We start from the raw sequence: 17,270 nt of genomic DNA, 5'->3' as shown, positions 1-17,270 counted from the left end.
ACGATGAGAACGTTAGTCTAAAATCTCAAGAAGAGGTTGGGATATATGTGAGTGAGAAAAATGACTTACTGCCCTGGCTTCATCCCAATCTATAACTCCAGTGAGTATTGCACGACCCTTAGGACTCTTGACCAAGATATTCCTTGGGTAGAAGTCTGCGTGCCATAATACGGCCGGTTGGTCTGTCAACAACCCCTTTTCTGCCATCTGCGAGCCTATCTGTCTGAGTTTTTGAATCTTCCAAACTTCTACTAGCGGCACCTTGAGAAAAATATCAGAAGCTCTCTGCATCTGAGCATTCAGATTATTGTTGACCCAATTAGGAAAATTAAGCTCCGAGGGAATCCTAATACCATCGATGGAATCTCGACTTAGCTGGAAATAGACTTCTACTTTGCTACCCTTTTGTGGCATCTTGGCCGGAGCGACGAAGAATCCATATCCCGGAAGTTCAGTTTGGTCCATCGCAGCCACAAAATCTGCAACGCATCTCGCGTATAAGCATCGACGTTCCACGCGGGCGTCGCGGGGAGTGTTGTTTTGCAAACCATAATTCAGCTTGAAATACTGATATTCCAGTGTTTCTCCTTTGACTTGTTCTAAAAGAGAATATGGACATTTGATGCTATTATGATAGGTACAGTCCCATGCTAGAACGAGTGGAATTGGTAAATTCCTCTTGTGGCGGAAGTAATGAGTGGTGGCTACTTCCGACTTCATACAGACATCGACAGGAGGGTTTCCTCTAAGATGATTGTCTAGGGAAGTACGTAACACGCAGTAGATTCGTTCATCTTCAGTCGTTGCTTTGAGAGGAGTACAGGTGAATAAAATGGCGGTATTGTTGCCACCGACGAACTTATCCAACTCTTCGACCTTGTGGCCGAAATTAATGTCGATACACAGTTCTTCGATCATTTTTCTGGTCTCTTTCATGGATTTGGGTGGAAACAAGTTCTTTGACCCATGAACGAACCCTATGACGGAAGGAGCTGCGTTTGCCATACTGGAATGTTTCTAGATTTGAGAATAGGTTGCGAATGTTATTTGAGAAAAAAGGAAAATTAGTGAATATAATGTCGAGTAATGACCGAGTAGAGTTTTAAATAGTTAGATTTTAAAATGAAGCTGTACAAACATGAACAAGCGATGTGCTAAAAACATCTCAACAACTGTACCATATGATTAGTACCCGAGTCAGTTAAACGCTAGCTTCTAGTAAGAGCTTGTTACGGCTCATAATGACTGGGTGCTATTGCTTGGTACTTACTAATTCCTTATCCCTGTTTCGTTCTTAGTTCCGAGAGAAGAGCGAAGAAAAAGATTTGAGAGGATTAAGAACATTCTATGATATCTTGTCCGGTTCATTTGTACTGGAAAAATTGCACAAAAGAATACGAAAAAATGGCAGAACGACATATTTTGGGAGTTGAATAAAAGAAGACAGCTCGAGTTATCTTCATCGTAAAAAAGAAGGCGTTTGATATGTTCAAACCAAGATGCCTTCCATAGGGAGGTGATCTAGTGATTTGAAAACGTCTTTGTGGACTAGCAACTTCGCGCTCACTGTATCACCTCAGTTTTATAGTGCCCCCGAGAATAAGATAAAAAATATTCCCACACAGAGAAGGCGGGATAAGGACCAAGAATCAATTCACTCAGGAGAAACATATTCAATAACTGTCAAATGTACTTGATTCGAATTCCGCTGTCTAAATTGTGAGCAACAACGATGCAAAACAACACCCTTTGAAAGTAGATGTAAGAAAGATGCTCTGATATCAACACCCTATATCTAGATCAAAGAAACTTCCAACAATAATTCAAAATCTGGAAAGACAGGATATCCGCAAAGCACCACAGCACCAGAACTTTTCCCTAAATCCAATAATCCCTAAACACAAACACCTGACTCACTTTGAAAGAGTGTATAATTTCGGACAACCAAGAAACACAATTTACGGCTTCTTATCCTTTCCCGCGGATCGACTTCTAAACAAACCCCTGGGAAACGGTGCTACATGAACTGTGGCAGTCTTAACCTTCTCTCTAAGACTGGCTTTCTTCCCCACACCCATGTTAGATTGTGTCTCAACTCCGGTAACATCGCCATTAGATGGCTGACTTTCATGTGAACTCTGTCTACCACGAATGCTCTCCGGCTGCTCGGAAGATCTATCCCTACCCCACCATTTGATGAGTGTTCTCTTTTCTTCGTCTGTCAATGGTTTCACTGGGTTGTTGGTGAAATATGTTTGAGTGACACTTGATGGACGGACTGATTCCCATTCCATTAGGTCTTGTTGACAGTGACGATTTACTTCTGTTAAAGTTGTCGTATTTTCCATCGGACTTGAAGATGGGCGGAGTGGGGTAGAGGAGGGCTCTATAATATAACTTTGTTCTGGAACATTCATATTTTGAGACCATTCTAGCTGCTGGTCTGAAGGTTCTATTGAAGGCTGATTGAATGTGGGAAACTGTTTATCTTCGAGTTGGAATGTCTCCATTTGCAAGGTATTCGACATCGCGATGGGTTGGTCGATTGGCATGAGATCATTGAATGTAGAGCCAACGGGATCAAATTGCTCATTTCGTGGCCACCAATGATAAGTCTCGTAATTAGGAATATCGAAATTCATCTCGTCATAGCCCGCGAGAAAGTTCACATCTGAACTTGTAGATAGCACTGACCCGATGGAGTCATGTGATCTCGAACTGTATTCGAGAGAAGGTGTAGGAAAATCCAATGACTGAGCGCTCGTGTGGAAACCCTCTAATTTGTAGAGCGTTGCAGGATCCACGAAAGAAGAGGTTGTCCACCTTGGCGATGTATCTAAAGAAGGTGATGAGTTCACAGTGAGTGTCTCGGTGTCTATCGTGGAGTTTATTTGACTTGCAGTTTCGGGGTCTGGAATGAAGGAAGAATGTCGTTTGTCTAGAGTCGATTGGGCCTCCACTTTGGCGGCCATATTTTCTAAACTACTCAACCGTTGTTTGTTCCTTGAACATCGTTCCGGATCACACTAGCGACTGTTAGTGAGGCGTCTGATAACTGAAACTGATGTTCGAGTACCTTCATCTTCTGTCTTCTATGCCTAGCACATGCAAATCCTCTATTGGCGGCAACCTTCACTCGCTCTTCCTTGTCGTATCGTCTCTTCTTTATTTTGGGACTGAACTCCTTCATATCGGCATCCCACGTTAAGAATTGAATGGTTCTACTTTCCGGCATCGAAATACGATGGGACGCCAATGATTTAGATTTGACATGTGATGATGAATCTGGTACTTTCACGTCTGGTCGCGTGACCTGATTTTCTGTATTCAAATGTAGTGGCAAACCATCGAGACCCATAGTCTCAGAGATTCCATTGATCTTGGAGTCCTCCGATGCTGTCTTTTGTCGTTCATTTCGAAGAAACTTCCTAGTGGCAGCTTGCATTTTGCTTCCAAGGTCCTTCTCCAGTGGGAAATGATAACTTAGGGCGATAGATAATTCTTTAGACCCCGCTGGAGGATCCCATCGTAAAGTATGATCATCATTATAGCTTATTACATACTGGGGTAGATCAAAGATTGAAGATTCCCTCTGAACTCGATTGCTTTCTTGCTCATGGGGTAAGGAGGAGTCCATAATCCGGGGTGCATCTCAATGCAAATGCAGTAGATCGTACCGGGGATTCAATTTGAGAATCCACTGTACGCGGCTGATGCAGGTACGTACAGTACTGACGCTATCACTACCAGTAGCGATGGAGAGTGGAATCACCCTTGGAACTGGCGGTCAAGGAAAGTTGATGTAGAAATACTTGGGACAACGCGAAATCATCCAGTCGAAGTAACTGAGATCAGATAAATGAGACAAAACTACTGGTAGAGATCATCCAAACGGTTGTGGAGTGAGAGAAATGAAACAAAACGAAGAAATCCCAAAATCTTACTCGTAGACGTTCTTCCCCTTCATCCCATATTTCTGTACCATGTTACTCCGAGGTTGCCTTTGCTTTGACCGTGTCCTAATACGGATAGTATCAGGGATGAAGTCCGATGTGGCGCAGCTACGGTCATGTGATATGTGAAAGCCACTTCATCTGATTTTATCTTGTCCTCTCGTTCATACATCCACCGGCGATCACCCAATCAATACACCACTGCCATTTTGATATGTGTACAACTAGTCTCCTACTGACTACTTGGTGGAAACTTAGGTTACAACAATGATTTGTTCTGATCCGCATGGCTTTTCTAGCCTATGTGGCCTTGCGTGAAGAGATACAATGGAGGTGATTCGCACCCATTTGTATTGAATTAGAAGGCACGCATTCTGCGGGCGATGAGACGGGTACTGGGCATGCTATTCTAGAGAGCTTTATGGTGGGGTATGAAGGCTTTGATAGGAGTGGATATATGTGTCCTTTGGGGTTTGTGTTTGATTCGATATTCATCGGAAGTGTTTGTTAACAAGTGGGAGCATCTGATTTCGAGTAGAATGAAGTGTATGTAAAGATATTAAGGTGAGACTGCATAACGATCTTAACAGACTGACAGTAAGGGAATATATAATGAACTGCAAGCAAGCGTTGCCATAGTACTTAGGAATTAAGTGTGAACCCCGCTGTGCCAGTCTCATGGCGAGTGTCCAAGTGGATGTATTGTCTCTGCAACAACGCCAGTTAACGAATTCTTTAAGATGATAAAGTGGAACGTATAGGCACTTTTCGATGTAAGAGGTCGAAATCTCAAGAGATGGAGCTGTGAATCAAGAGATGAGGTCAAGTGACGCCTAAGTTTTGAGAATCCTTATTATACCCTAGATCATCGCTCATTCCTGCGTCTGATGTCCGTCTAATAAGCAGAACCATCAGGGGCTTTGCTCAGTTATACTGGAGATCCTGCGATACCATAAGTACTGTATCATCTCTCACGTTCTCGATATCAAGACATTTTTCATTATTTCCTTGAACCCCGCCTCGTAATTCTATAGTAAGTTCAAATGGCTGACTGGCGAGCCCCTAATGTTCTGATATAGTCCGCATCACTCAAACTTGTCACCTTCTCTTGTCGTCTCAAATGAGTGTCCAGACAAACATGGGGTCCTTGTATATTTATATCCGATTGTCTTCTACGAAATTCATAGTTCAGTTTGTTCTTGTCGTTTTACATTCAGCACATTACTTGCACAGGTGCGGGGTAAAATACTTGTCCTTCGAATGCTTCCGAGTTCAACCACACAAGTCGAACTTCTGTTGAAGATGTAATTGAATAAAGATTGATTTAACATATTCTTATTCAAATCAAACAATATCTGTAATGATATTATGAATTCAGCAATTACAGATATAGACATATTTTGATGAATGGATTTGGATTATTTAAGAATACAATTGAGGAAATGTATATTCACTCAGGTCGAGCAAGTTGTTTTATAACATACATACTGAGGTATCGTAAATTTCCTTTTATCCAATAATAAAGATGAAAGTCCATCATAATAATGATGTCGCATATTTAATAGAGGCTTTATTACATATTGGTCTGCATTTGTACGAGTCAAGACAGTGTCAGGGGTGAGAGAATCTCATTACTAGTACTAATCAGCAATCTGTGCAGGATAATATAATCAATTAGATATCACAGATCACTGGTCATACCATTTACAGCTCAACAATGCTTACAAAGATGTCTAATCTAGAAAACTTTTGCAGATTATCTATGATAACATCTTTGAAGAAAGTCCATAAATACAGAAGGTGATATCGAAAAATCTCCCTCCCATCTTAGAATCATTTTTCTCATTGAGATTCAGTAACTTACAAGATCTCTTCTTAGATATTTAAATTTTCATTTTCCAACTACTATCGGTAAATTCCTCAAACTCATTTTTATTACCAGTACTGATAATTTAATGTACCAGATAGCTTTTCAGTAAATCATCATGGGAAAATTGACGACACCTGAAGAGCGCGCCGCGAAATTGCACGCTCGACTCTGTGGTCAAATTCCAAACCGAACTTCCAGAAGAAGCAATCGAGTAGCTTCCACCCTCCCAAACCCAATGTTTGCTGCAGTTCTTTATACTGCCTCTCGTGATACAAATGGAGCGGAACTCTTTCCCTTGGAAGCTTGCTTAATTGGGATGCTAAAGATATTTGCAACTAACCAGGAAGTTACTGAATACGGAAAAATGTATACCGAGACTAAAGACCAAACTGGCAAAGGTACTTTGAGTAACACTATTTTCTCTAGCGCAGCTCTCAGTATAAGTGCGGATACAGTATATACTAATACTAATATGGTTGCTGACGCAAAAGCAATGGCGAGCGACTTTCTCACCATACCCAAGAACAAAATTATAGATATTACAATAATTGATAAGGAGTACATTGACAGCACTGAGTATATAGAAGCATTTACTGAAGCAGGAAATGGATTTATTGTGTTAATTGCCCCAGAGATTGAGGAGGAGGATAGCAAGCCAATTCAAGATAGTGAGGAGGAGCAAAGCAGCACAACTTCGATCAGTCCCAACTCGAGTGCTACCTTGAATACTGTGAGCGAATACAAAATGACTTTGCAGCGGTTCAAATGTCACCATCAACAAAAGGATATCGCGTTTGGCCCCAGAAACGAGATCTATTGGGCCGTTGCATCTGGATCGGATGTTCCCGATGAGCGAAATTTCAAAACCGGTGAACACGGCTCCGTTGAGAGTGGAGATGTACAACAAGTGGGCTAGACTTACTTTCAAGGCGCTGTCCAAGATCATTTTGCAGGGCGCATTGAGTGCTAGGAGGCGGATGATAGTGGTAGTAGCTTCTATAACGAACTGGTGTAGACTTTAAAAGATATTTCGAAGTTTTCTATTGATACAGTTGTTAGGGCAAATGAGACTGACAATTGGGGAGACGAATATAGATCAATAGAAAAGGCTGTAGCGATTCTTACACTAATCGCACTATATGGGTTACTTATTACAGATCTCCTTGAATAACTGATAAATAATAACAACTTGGTATTCCAATGTGAAATCACTTTCACAAGATTAACATTATCTACTTAAAGTAAACAACCCAATGGCGAATTATTATTCATGTTTAATGAAGGTAACCAAGGAAAGTATGAACTATGGATCAAGTGTTTAGGGATTCCTTGTTTAAATAATGTTTTAACAGGGTGGAAATATTCTGATAGGTGTTATAGAACGGCTTTAATAATCGCCGGCAGAGGCTTAGATGGTATCTCATTGGCAAACTTTAACAATGAGTTATGTGATGTCTTCCGAGAATTAAACGGCATTTATCATTGGACTAAGTACGACAGCCAAAACAGAAGATGGTCGTCGCCTATTCCTATATCCAATGGTACAATCAAATCAGCATCTCGACCTGCAGTTGCCACATTCAACGATCGTTTGTATTGCTTATATCGTCATCACCCGAGTAATAAACTATATTGCATATCTACTAGCAATGGGAGCAGCTGGACCAGTCCCGCCGACGCAGGAGGAAATGGCGCCTTGACAAATGATGGCCCAGCTCTTTGTGGATACCAAGGCAGACTTGTCAGCGTGCATCGAGGAACAGACAATCATGTGCACTGGAATCAATCTACCAACGGTACTACTTGGTCAAATACATTACGTATCTCTTCCTCCATTTCAACAACCAAACCACCAGCCATAGAGGTTTTCAATGGAGCTATATACTGTTTCATAAGTAATTATGGCCAACATAGACTTTATACCTCCAAGTACAATGGTAGTTCGTGGAATGGTTTCCATGATCTTGGAGGCAACTTGGATTCTGCTCCTCAAGTGGGAATTTCATCAGGGGGCACCATGATTGTAATGCGGAAATCGAGAGATGACTTTCTTGTCAGAGTAAAAGAATGTGACAAGAATGGCAATTGGATCCCTGGCATTCGGTGGTGGCCCGATGTCAATACTTCTGGCGCTCTGGGTATGGCTAATTGGGATGGGGTACTTTGGGTTTATGCTGGCTCGGCATCAATTTAATTTTCACAAAGGCTTATTGAATGATGGGACAAGGGATGGGGACGAGAACCATGTCGGTGGGAGAGAAAGTTGATTGACCTGGACGGAGAAAACGATATAGTTCATTTTGATGTAGATTCTCATAATTTATCTCGAAGTTGTTTTGTTCCAAAAGTTCCATACTTTCGTTACAGTTTCGCGGCCTCAGTCGAAAATATAGCAGCCCAGTTCGGGTAGAGTTTTATAGAGATCACTAAGTTCTTGACCTAAATCAATCCTATCTGTTTTCAGAAAATCGCCTACTCACGTAGGAATCTCGCGTGACTTTTATGGGGAAGCTGGCCATTTGATAGGTGATGGGTATGAGGATGGCAACTGAGGCGCGAATGAAAGGAAAATAAGCGAGTGAGGCTAGGTGAAGCGCATCTCCGCTGGAGGAGAAGAGATGAGGAGAACTTAAAATATAGTATGCGTAAAATTTGTGTTTCCCCTCTATTGAAACGAAGGAATCGGAACATCAAACTCGCCAAATCCAAAGTCCTTTTGATAGAATGATTATATAAAACGATAAGCCGGTTATGGCAAGGTTTCTATCAATATCGATCATAAGCTTAAGAACGTTTTCTATTCTAACCTTCTTTCAAATCATTCATGAGATGATTTGATGTATAATTTGTGTAAAGAAGTATCATTTTCGTTTCTCGTTATTTTCGTTCTGCTGAACTCCTTTATTGGGTCCGACCAAATTTCAAAGACTATTCCATCTCCCAATCTTTTCTCAAGATCTTCACCTCATATCTATAGCGCTCCCTTTCTCTTTTTTTTTGACTTCTTGGACAGACCGGAGATATTGCGGAATAGTGCCAATTCTATGCGGATCGGATGTTGCGGAATACCACCCTCAAATCATTATCCTTACGCAACAAGATAGAAAACCTAATTGGTGAGTCCACCAAGACCCCATAAATAGTCCTCATTTGATCCACTCAAAACTCAACCGAACTTTGATAATTGCTGATTTTTGATTATGACAACCTGACAATTTATTCTTTATCTGATCAATCCTTCTCGGTCAATTGCTCTAGAATTGTTCTAAAAGTTTCTAACCCGAGTTAGGGCCAGCATGTCATGTCTCAATATTGGATATCAATATGTCTACATTCGTAAGCATAAGAACACTTTACATATGCAAAGTTCAAACCTTAAGCATCTAATTGCGGCGGAATGACTATCTCCGCTGCAGAACAGTTTCTGTTCCGCTGTTATCCCGACCCCATTTGCTTATTACTCGGGTTGCGTCACATCACCGACGGAATATAGATAACCGGGACGTACGACTTTTTGATAACTTTGGACTTCTTCATTTACCGCGTGAACAAAAAGGAAAGGGCGGCCGAAGTTCGAATATTCAAGACATCTGATTCGGATCAAAAGATAATTCCCGGTACTGATTTTCTTGCTATTTTTACAGCTACCTGGAAATTTGCTATGGAAACTCTATTATCACCGTCTTCCTCTTCCGAGATGATGGCAGGTCACGAGTCTCTCAATATCGAGAAGACAAAGTCGAGACCCGAGTACGCCCATCCGAACACTCTCGTTCCTATTCAAAGTAAAATCGAACATTTCAATTCTCGCCCTCGAGAGTATACTTTCATCGCAATAATATATATGGCTCAACTTATGACGCAAGCCGCATTGGGTCAAGCTATTGCTCCGTTACATATCATTGGATCGAGTTTTGGAGTTACGAATCCTGGACAGCTGAGTATGCTTCTCTATGTTCCGTTTGATATCTGGATCGTAACTAACATTTCGTGGTAAAGGTTGGTTTGCGGCCGCATACTCACTGACGGTCGGTACATTCATTCTTATTGCGGGACGTCTAGGTGATCTCTATGGCCACAAATTGCTCTTTATAAGCGGCTTCTTTTGGTTCGCACTCTGGTCACTTCTAGCTGGATTTAGCGCTTACTCGGATGCAATCTTTTTCGATGTTGCTCGTGCCCTCCAAGGAATTGGACCGGCTTTTCTTTTGCCGAATGCGTTAGCAATACTTGCTCGTATCTACGAGCCAGGAAGAAAGAAGGAGATGATTTTTAGTCTTTTCGGTGCCACAGCTCCAACAGGCTTTACTCTTGGTGCCACTTTCTCAAGTATATTTGCGGAATTTGTCTGGTGGCCTTGGGCTTACTGGGTTACTGCTATGGTATGCGTCCTACTCGCTGTAGTGGGCATAATTGTCATTCCTCACACACCACCTCCGCAATTTGATCGTTCAGTTAGCATGTTCAAGCGAGCTGATGGTCTTGGAGCCTTGACTGGAGTTGCAGGATTAGTTCTGGTTAACTTTTCTTGGAATCAAGGGCCAGTAATTGGTTGGACTACCGTCTATGTCTATGTTATTCTCATCATTGGGGCTCTTGTGCTCGGACTTTTCGCATTTATCGAATCTCGTGCGCTCTACCCATTGGTACCCTTTGGTGCGTTGAATTCTCACACTGGTTATACACTTGCATGTATTGCAGGTGGATGGGCTAGTTTTGGAATCTGGATCTTTTACTTCTGGCAATTATTGGAGGAAGTTAGGGGAATAAGTCCACTTCTCGCATCAGCAATGGTCTCGCCTACGACTATTAGTGGACTTTGTGCATCATTGACAACAGGAAAGATTCTGAGCAAAGTCCCAGCCAGTACTGTGATGATGATTGCTATGACTGGTTTTCTCATTGGATCAATTCTGATGGCCACGGTCCCTATCAGTCAAACATATTGGGCACAAACATTCGTTGCATGTCTTGTAACTCCTTGGGGAATGTAAGTTCAAACATCATTTTCTCTCCGAACCATTGGATAACAAATGCTAATAAAATCAGGGATATGTCATTCCCAGCAGCAACGATTCTCCTGAGCAATTCCATGCATAAAGATCATCAAGGACTTGCCGCTTCTCTTGTCAACACTGTTGTCAATTACTCAATCTCGATCGGTTTAGGTATTGCCGGAACTGTAGAAGTTCAGATCAATAACGGCGGAAGGAACCCAAAAGATCTTTTGAAAGGATATCGTGGAGCTCAGTATGTAGGGATTGGACTTGCGGGACTGGGAGTGGTTTGTTCAATTTTGTTTTCGTTGTCGGAGAGGACGAAGAGAGCCAAGGATAGAAAGGAGGAGGGGCGGATAGAGGAACCTTGATTTGTTATGAAGCGATTGATTTGTAAAGATACCCGAGAGTTTTTCTCTTTTTTTAGCTGTTGTTGCTTGACGAGTAGTTGATTGCTCATGTTCTTTCACGGAATAAGAATCATAAGAAGATATAATGCATATGATACTTTGTTTATCGACAATATTTTGGTGATGTTCAAGGTAGTGGAGTCGGATTGATAATTGAGTAGCACTAACCCCACATCAGTTAGCCAAGATCTAACTCCGACGAGAAAAGTTACTTTTTATTCAACCTCAATTTCCTCCTTCATCATCACATATTGAATCAAAATGTATCCATCAAATAATTCGTCGGCTTCAATACAACTTGTATATACTTCATTACGAGTCAAATTGAAGAGCGATTTATCGGCTCTCAAATAATGTCAGAATCAATTAATGGGTCATCGATACAAACCCCACGCGTACCACCATCGGCGCCATTGCCGTCGACGCAATCGAGCAATCCGGATCGTCCAATTCATGGACGTCAACGAGCGAGGAGAGCTTGTCTTCCATGTCGGCAACGGAAGAGAAAATGTGATGTAGAATTTCCCTGTTCAATGTGCACTCGATATGGATACAATTGCCGATACTCCGATGAACATAATCCGCCAAATCCCAATCTTTCACCTATACGGACAATTCTCCCTGGTCATAATGAAATGAGGCATGACTTTTCGCCATCGACAACAAATCATACACCTAGACGTCGGAGTATAACAAATCCTCAATCTCCATCTACATCATCACAGGATGTTGTTGATCGCGGTATTCTTGATCCTTTGAGATCACGATATATGAGTCAGCATTCTGCAGTCGCTTTCCCCAGAAGTCTTGGTGTTGAATTTCAATCGGCAAATCCACCACCTCTTCATTCTTTTGCTTGGAATTGTGGAATCAGAGCTGAAGAAGCTGCATCTGCCCATACCAATCTAACTCAATTGGTTTCTTTTGATGAATTTAAGCGGCTTTCCGACATATATGCGGTAACAGTTCATGGACCATTTGGATTCCTAGATTGGCCGTATTTTATGAAACGGTGCAATGATTATTGGACTAACCATGGAAGAGATTTGACATTTGGTGCTGTCGTTGGTGGGGTGGTAGCTTTGGGATCATTTTTTGCATTCCGACATGGTCATCCTCGGGAATTGGAAATTGTGCAGCATGTAAAAACGGTGCTGGAGGATCCAACATTTAGTCGCCATCCTTCAATTGATCAAATAAATGCATGGATTCTACGGACTCTGTATCTTCGATCAACTACCAGACCTCATGTTTCGTGGCTTGCTAGCTGTGTCACTTTACATTTAGCTGAAGCTACAGGTTTACACCAAGAAGTTCACTCGGTACTATTGACCACGGAAGGAGACACTCAAGCAAGGCGGATGGATCAAGCAGAAATAGAAAGAGCCAGAAAAACTTTCTGGATGGCTTGGTCTGTTCATACGATTATCTCGTATGAATATGGAAGATCTGCAGTAATTCTCAACAGTATAACATGCAAGCCAGTGAAGGATACTATGGGCGACAGTACGATTTTTCATATCAAGATTGCTCAACTGATACCTCGCGATAATATGGTCGTCAGTTCCATAACACATAAAGAGGAACTCATAAACGGCTTGAAAGAATTGGCACAGATTCCAGACGTACATCCATTTCTTTCACTCTCCAAAGCAGATGTATGTTTTTGTTTCTATAGAAGGTTAAGGCTTATGAAACAAGGACTGGAGAAAGAAGCAATCCAAGCTATCATAGATATAGGAAACAAAGGCGCCGAAGCAGCAGATACATTCGCCCGTAATGGTCATCCTTGGTGGAATATCCTCTCAACTACCTTCCAATACTTTTGTGTCCTTCTCGCTATCGATACCTCGGAAAGTTTGTCAAACGTTTCGTGGGTCCTAAATATATTTGAGAACATCGTAAGGATAGTAGATACGCATTTAGCACACGAAGCGTTCGACACTGCAAAAGTTTTGCTCAGAGACAGTATGGCGAAGAAGAAGAGGGACTTGGGATTCTTGGAGAACGCGGATGGACAGCATGGACCGGAAGTAGAAAGGCAGGTCGATATCAATTGGGATGCATTGTTGGACCCAACGTTCCCGGATGCGCTGATGAGTGAGGACTTTTCGATATATAATAGTTGATGTGAAGATTTCGATTGAGGGTGGGAACTGGTTTGTGGGTGGCGTTGGCTGGGGACTTCTCAGGATTCGAGGATACGTGTCCGCGTGATACAGCTCTGACATGTCGATTCTGCGACCTCAGATACATTAGTGTATGTACACGTGGATTATTCAGCAGGAAAATGGAATTGGGAATGAGCTTTAGTTCCTGGTTTGGGAGAATTGAATACATTAGCACGTGTATGTCAATGGTGACTTCAAGACTAGAGTGAATAGGTACAATCAATCCAAATGAGGAGCTCACTGAGATTGATCTTACCTTGGTATGCCTTACGGTTTTGAAATTTACACAAGGGTCCTCGAAAAACAGCTTTTCACTTCAAGGTATCTATTGTAAGTTCTTTGTTTTAGATTTCAAGTTTCAAATCTAGTATGTCAATACAAGCACCCAGATTCACCCTCTCAAGGCTCTTTGAGAGTAAAAGTTCTTGAAGTTGGAGTTGAAGTTGTTAGCTCTTACAAATCCGGACAAAGTCTGATCATACAAGTCCCCCAAAAATTCACTCTAGAATCTCGCGTATTCACTGCTTTCTCTTGGGAAATCACACCATTCCATCAGGTTTTGATCAACGAAAGATTTTATTTGTCTTCTATTACGTTTTATTGTTTCATGCTATTCTTTTCTAGTACTAGTCTGATTGATCTTCCAAAGGTCATTTGGTACTGGAGCACTTCCATATTGATTGCAAATTATCTAGAGTTACAAGGCAATACTTAATACTTCGCAACTTCCAGTCTTCAATTCTCCCACCCTACCCCACCAAGCTTTTGTCAGTTGTTTATTCGCAGTGATATCTACCTTTACCATTACCTTACACATACGTTCTGCTTCTTAACAACCTCTACACGTAGTTCAGATTTTCAATATTGATTTCCCGCACTTTAATTTCTGCAACTTGCTGTCTATTCTTCCATCTACCCCACATTTTCTGCCTTTAGCAGCCATTCTCCATCAACTATCCAAGCCTCCGTTCAATCTGCCACCCTCTGGACATCGTTCCTGGAGGTGGGAGTTAGTCTGGGCTACCAGACTATTTGTTCTTCGTTGGCAATCCTTTCCGCACGAAACTGCGACAATAATCGAACGCCGTCGTTGATTAGTTAATCTGGGACTACCAGTTGACTTCATACTCTTCCTTCTTGTACCACTCTTCGTGGAAAACATTGACGTCATCTCTGTGAGTTGGTCTACAGCTGCTAGGTAACTTTTTGTTCGTTCAATAACCATCCTCTTGAGATACTTGGCGGCATCCTTCTAACGTCTTCATCAAATAGTTGGCTTCGAGCTATTCGTCAATCCTTCCCCTTCTTCGATAAGAACCTTGTCGCAACCGTCGACGTCGTCCTTGAATATTTGTCTGGAGTCACCAATAATCTCTCTCCTTCTTCGACAAAGCCTTGTGGTAAGTCATTGTCAACACCTAATTTGGAGCTACCAACTAATTTCCCTCGTTCAGCAATCATCCTCTTACGATACTTCGCGACAACCCTGATCATCGTCGGTTATCTAGTCCATAGCTACTACTTGACCTTTTGTTCATTCAATAATTATCTTATTACGAGGTGTCGCAGCGACCTTCGAACGTAGTTCTTGAGTTAATCTTGAGTTATTGGTTGGTCTTCTCCTGTTTAACAATCCTTATTCCGCAGCATCTTGCAGCAGATCAATTTTCTCCAAACAGTCTATCACAGCATATCATACTCCTCTTTGAAACTTGCTGTGCGGTTTTCTAACTTATCTATTTCAATAGTATACAAAACAATAGCATAGCTACACTTCGTGTTCTTTACACATCCTCCACCTTGCTCTTTCTACGAAATCCTCGAGCTTATCCAACTCTATTCCGTCATTCCTTGCTTCCTATTGCGCGACGAATACGATTACGATCACCTACACTTAAACCAATATCATTCAACAGTCTACAAGACTAGTACAAGTGGTCCTTACCGGAACAAAGCTTAGTCGACCACGATGTCAAACGAGCCGGAGAAGGAAGAGTCTCCTTTCCAACGTCTACCCCCACTCCCCCAAGTTCCGCAATGTGGTATATTGTTGCCTGAAAGTTCTCCTCCGGACTCAATTGGTCGACCTTTCCCTACATCTTATGTGAGAGGCGGTCCTCCTGTTGCTGATGATGGTTCTCCAGCCTCTGGTATTGATGCACCTAATATGGTGGTCTCTGATCGTGCTGAACCTGATCGTGGTCGTTCAGCCTCCGGACTATTGCGGGCAGGAGGTTCTCTCCGGGGCCGTCAACCCAATCCGTATGGTATGAGCAGATATGACCCTATTCATAACAATGCTCGCACATTTTACCCCGTCAATAGCGGTACCATGATGTACAATGGTCCTGCCGGCAATCCTCCTCCATACAACTTTGACTTCGTAAACGGTGCCCGTGGTCACAGTCGTTATCGTACTCGCCGTCCCCCGCACTCTGGACAGACACAAGGTTCTGTGACGGATCAAAGTCACCCTTCCTCAGCCGTTCGACGCCAACCAATTCCTCCCCCTTCTCTTGCTTCTGGTACAGCTAGTACAACCGTTCGAGCTACTCGCATGACTGCAGTTCCAGCTCCAGCTCCTCCAATTGCTCCAGCTATTCCAGTCTCTAGTTCTACTCGTTCTCACACCCAAAAGCAAGCTTCCGCAGGCGTCAAAAAAAATATGAAGAAGCCAGCTGCGAAGAAATCAACTGCGAAGAAATCAGTTGCGAAGAAATCAACTGCGAAGAAATCAACTGCAAAGAAACCAGTTGCGAAGAAATCAACTGCGAAGAAATCAACTGCGAGGAAATCAACTGCGAAGAGGCCATCGAAAGGTCGAAGCAGCTTTTGTATTCCCCGCACCCAACTCAAGGAGGTCGAACTTGCAGCTATCCGTGCTGGTTACGGCACTCTTTTGCCACGCAAGAAAGCCTTCAAAAATACTCCTCCCGGATCTTATGTAAACATCGAGATCACGATTGGCGAATGGCAACGTCTTCGGTCTATCAGAGATAATGGTGCTGAAGAGCGCCAGGCTTACTACGATAAACCAAGACCAAAAGAAATTGAGAACGCGATGGTTGAGGCGAGTGCGAGGTATGAGAAAACTTACGAGAAGGAAAGAGCAAAGGCCAGAAGCAAGGGTTATCCGGAAGCTATGCCCTTAGCAGATAGATTCCCTGTTGTTGCCCTTGCTGTTGCTCCAGTCGTTGCTGCTAATGCTGCAGACTCTACTGAAGATCAAGAAATGGTCGATGACGATTCAGTCTCGCCTGAAAGTAGTCTCTATGGTGAGAGCGAGGATGAGGATATGGAGGAGGAATAGAGTGCTAGAGTTGCTTCCTATCTGTACGGGGTGGAGACTGGGGCTAATATCTGGCAATCAGCATGGCGATGCACACATTGTACAATAGTTACTTGGCTTGTTATGCCAATGATATTATCAGGAAACGTAAGCGACTGCTCCTACTAGTGCTCCCTCATATGCAAGGACTAGGAGTAGGGACGAGCTAAGGGGTTTGTTATGGGGTATGGGGATGGAGACGAAGTAGGGGTACTGAATGTAGCTGGTTCTATTCAGTATGATAATGTGGAAGGAATGACCTTGGGCTATGAGCAGTACAATTGAATAATTTTCCTTGCTGATTGACTTGTATTTGAAGTTCTTGTGACCCATCAATTGCTTGGTTGTAGTATTTCTGTGTATCTATTGTGTGCTATACTGTATGCACTACACGCCTAGTATGTATTTACTTCTTCTATCATATCTCATTAACTCATTCTCCCGTCTTCTTGTTTTGAGTCCCAGTTAGTCAGCACGTTTACTCAATACTCGTGATACCTCGCGAGAATCACGTATACTGATCACGTTCGCGACAGCCACG

General features: G+C 42.4%; 7 protein-coding genes across 7 annotated transcripts; 5 read left to right on the top strand and 2 right to left on the bottom strand.

Annotated features, from left to right (window-relative positions):
• Positions 1–12: 12 nt before the first annotated feature.
• On the bottom strand, positions 13–1,005 carry EAE97_009020 (uncharacterized protein; the record flags this gene model as incomplete). The annotated part of the gene is made up of 1 exon (XM_038879535.1): positions 13–1,005. The coding sequence occupies one exon, from the start codon at positions 1,003–1,005 to the stop codon at positions 13–15; it is 993 nt and encodes a 330-aa protein (XP_038729548.1).
• A 953-nt stretch (positions 1,006–1,958) lies between these two features.
• EAE97_009019 (uncharacterized protein) lies at positions 1,959–3,637 on the bottom strand (the record flags this gene model as incomplete). The annotated part of the gene is made up of 2 exons (XM_038879534.1): positions 1,959–3,026; positions 3,077–3,637. 2 exons carry the CDS (start codon positions 3,635–3,637, stop codon positions 1,959–1,961), a joined length of 1,629 nt encoding a protein of 542 aa, XP_038729547.1.
• Positions 3,638–5,938: 2,301 nt separating this feature from the next.
• EAE97_009018 (uncharacterized protein) lies at positions 5,939–6,739 on the top strand (the record flags this gene model as incomplete). The annotated part of the gene is made up of 1 exon (XM_038879533.1): positions 5,939–6,739. One exon carries the CDS (start codon positions 5,939–5,941, stop codon positions 6,737–6,739), a length of 801 nt encoding a protein of 266 aa, XP_038729546.1.
• A 354-nt stretch (positions 6,740–7,093) lies between these two features.
• EAE97_009017 (uncharacterized protein) lies at positions 7,094–8,017 on the top strand (the record flags this gene model as incomplete). The annotated part of the gene is made up of 1 exon (XM_038879532.1): positions 7,094–8,017. The coding sequence occupies one exon, from the start codon at positions 7,094–7,096 to the stop codon at positions 8,015–8,017; it is 924 nt and encodes a 307-aa protein (XP_038729545.1).
• A 1,467-nt stretch (positions 8,018–9,484) lies between these two features.
• EAE97_009016 (uncharacterized protein) lies at positions 9,485–11,191 on the top strand (the record flags this gene model as incomplete). The annotated part of the gene is made up of 3 exons (XM_038879531.1): positions 9,485–9,764; positions 9,823–10,813; positions 10,873–11,191. The coding sequence occupies 3 exons, from the start codon at positions 9,485–9,487 to the stop codon at positions 11,189–11,191; spliced, it is 1,590 nt and encodes a 529-aa protein (XP_038729544.1).
• Positions 11,192–11,583: 392 nt separating this feature from the next.
• Positions 11,584–13,359, top strand: EAE97_009015 (uncharacterized protein; the record flags this gene model as incomplete). Its single annotated transcript, XM_038879530.1, has 1 exon — positions 11,584–13,359. One exon carries the CDS (start codon positions 11,584–11,586, stop codon positions 13,357–13,359), a length of 1,776 nt encoding a protein of 591 aa, XP_038729543.1.
• Positions 13,360–15,370: 2,011 nt separating this feature from the next.
• EAE97_009014 (uncharacterized protein) lies at positions 15,371–16,711 on the top strand (the record flags this gene model as incomplete). Its single annotated transcript, XM_038879529.1, has 1 exon — positions 15,371–16,711. The coding sequence occupies one exon, from the start codon at positions 15,371–15,373 to the stop codon at positions 16,709–16,711; it is 1,341 nt and encodes a 446-aa protein (XP_038729542.1).
• Positions 16,712–17,270: the final 559 nt, after the last annotated feature.

This window comes from Botrytis byssoidea (genome assembly GCF_014898295.1).
Source record: "Botrytis byssoidea strain MUCL 94 chromosome Unknown BBYS_020, whole genome shotgun sequence".
Classification (NCBI taxonomy): domain Eukaryota; kingdom Fungi; phylum Ascomycota; class Leotiomycetes; order Helotiales; family Sclerotiniaceae; genus Botrytis; species Botrytis byssoidea.
Note: the sequence above shows the minus strand (reverse complement) of the source record. Positions and strands in the feature narration are given on the sequence as shown.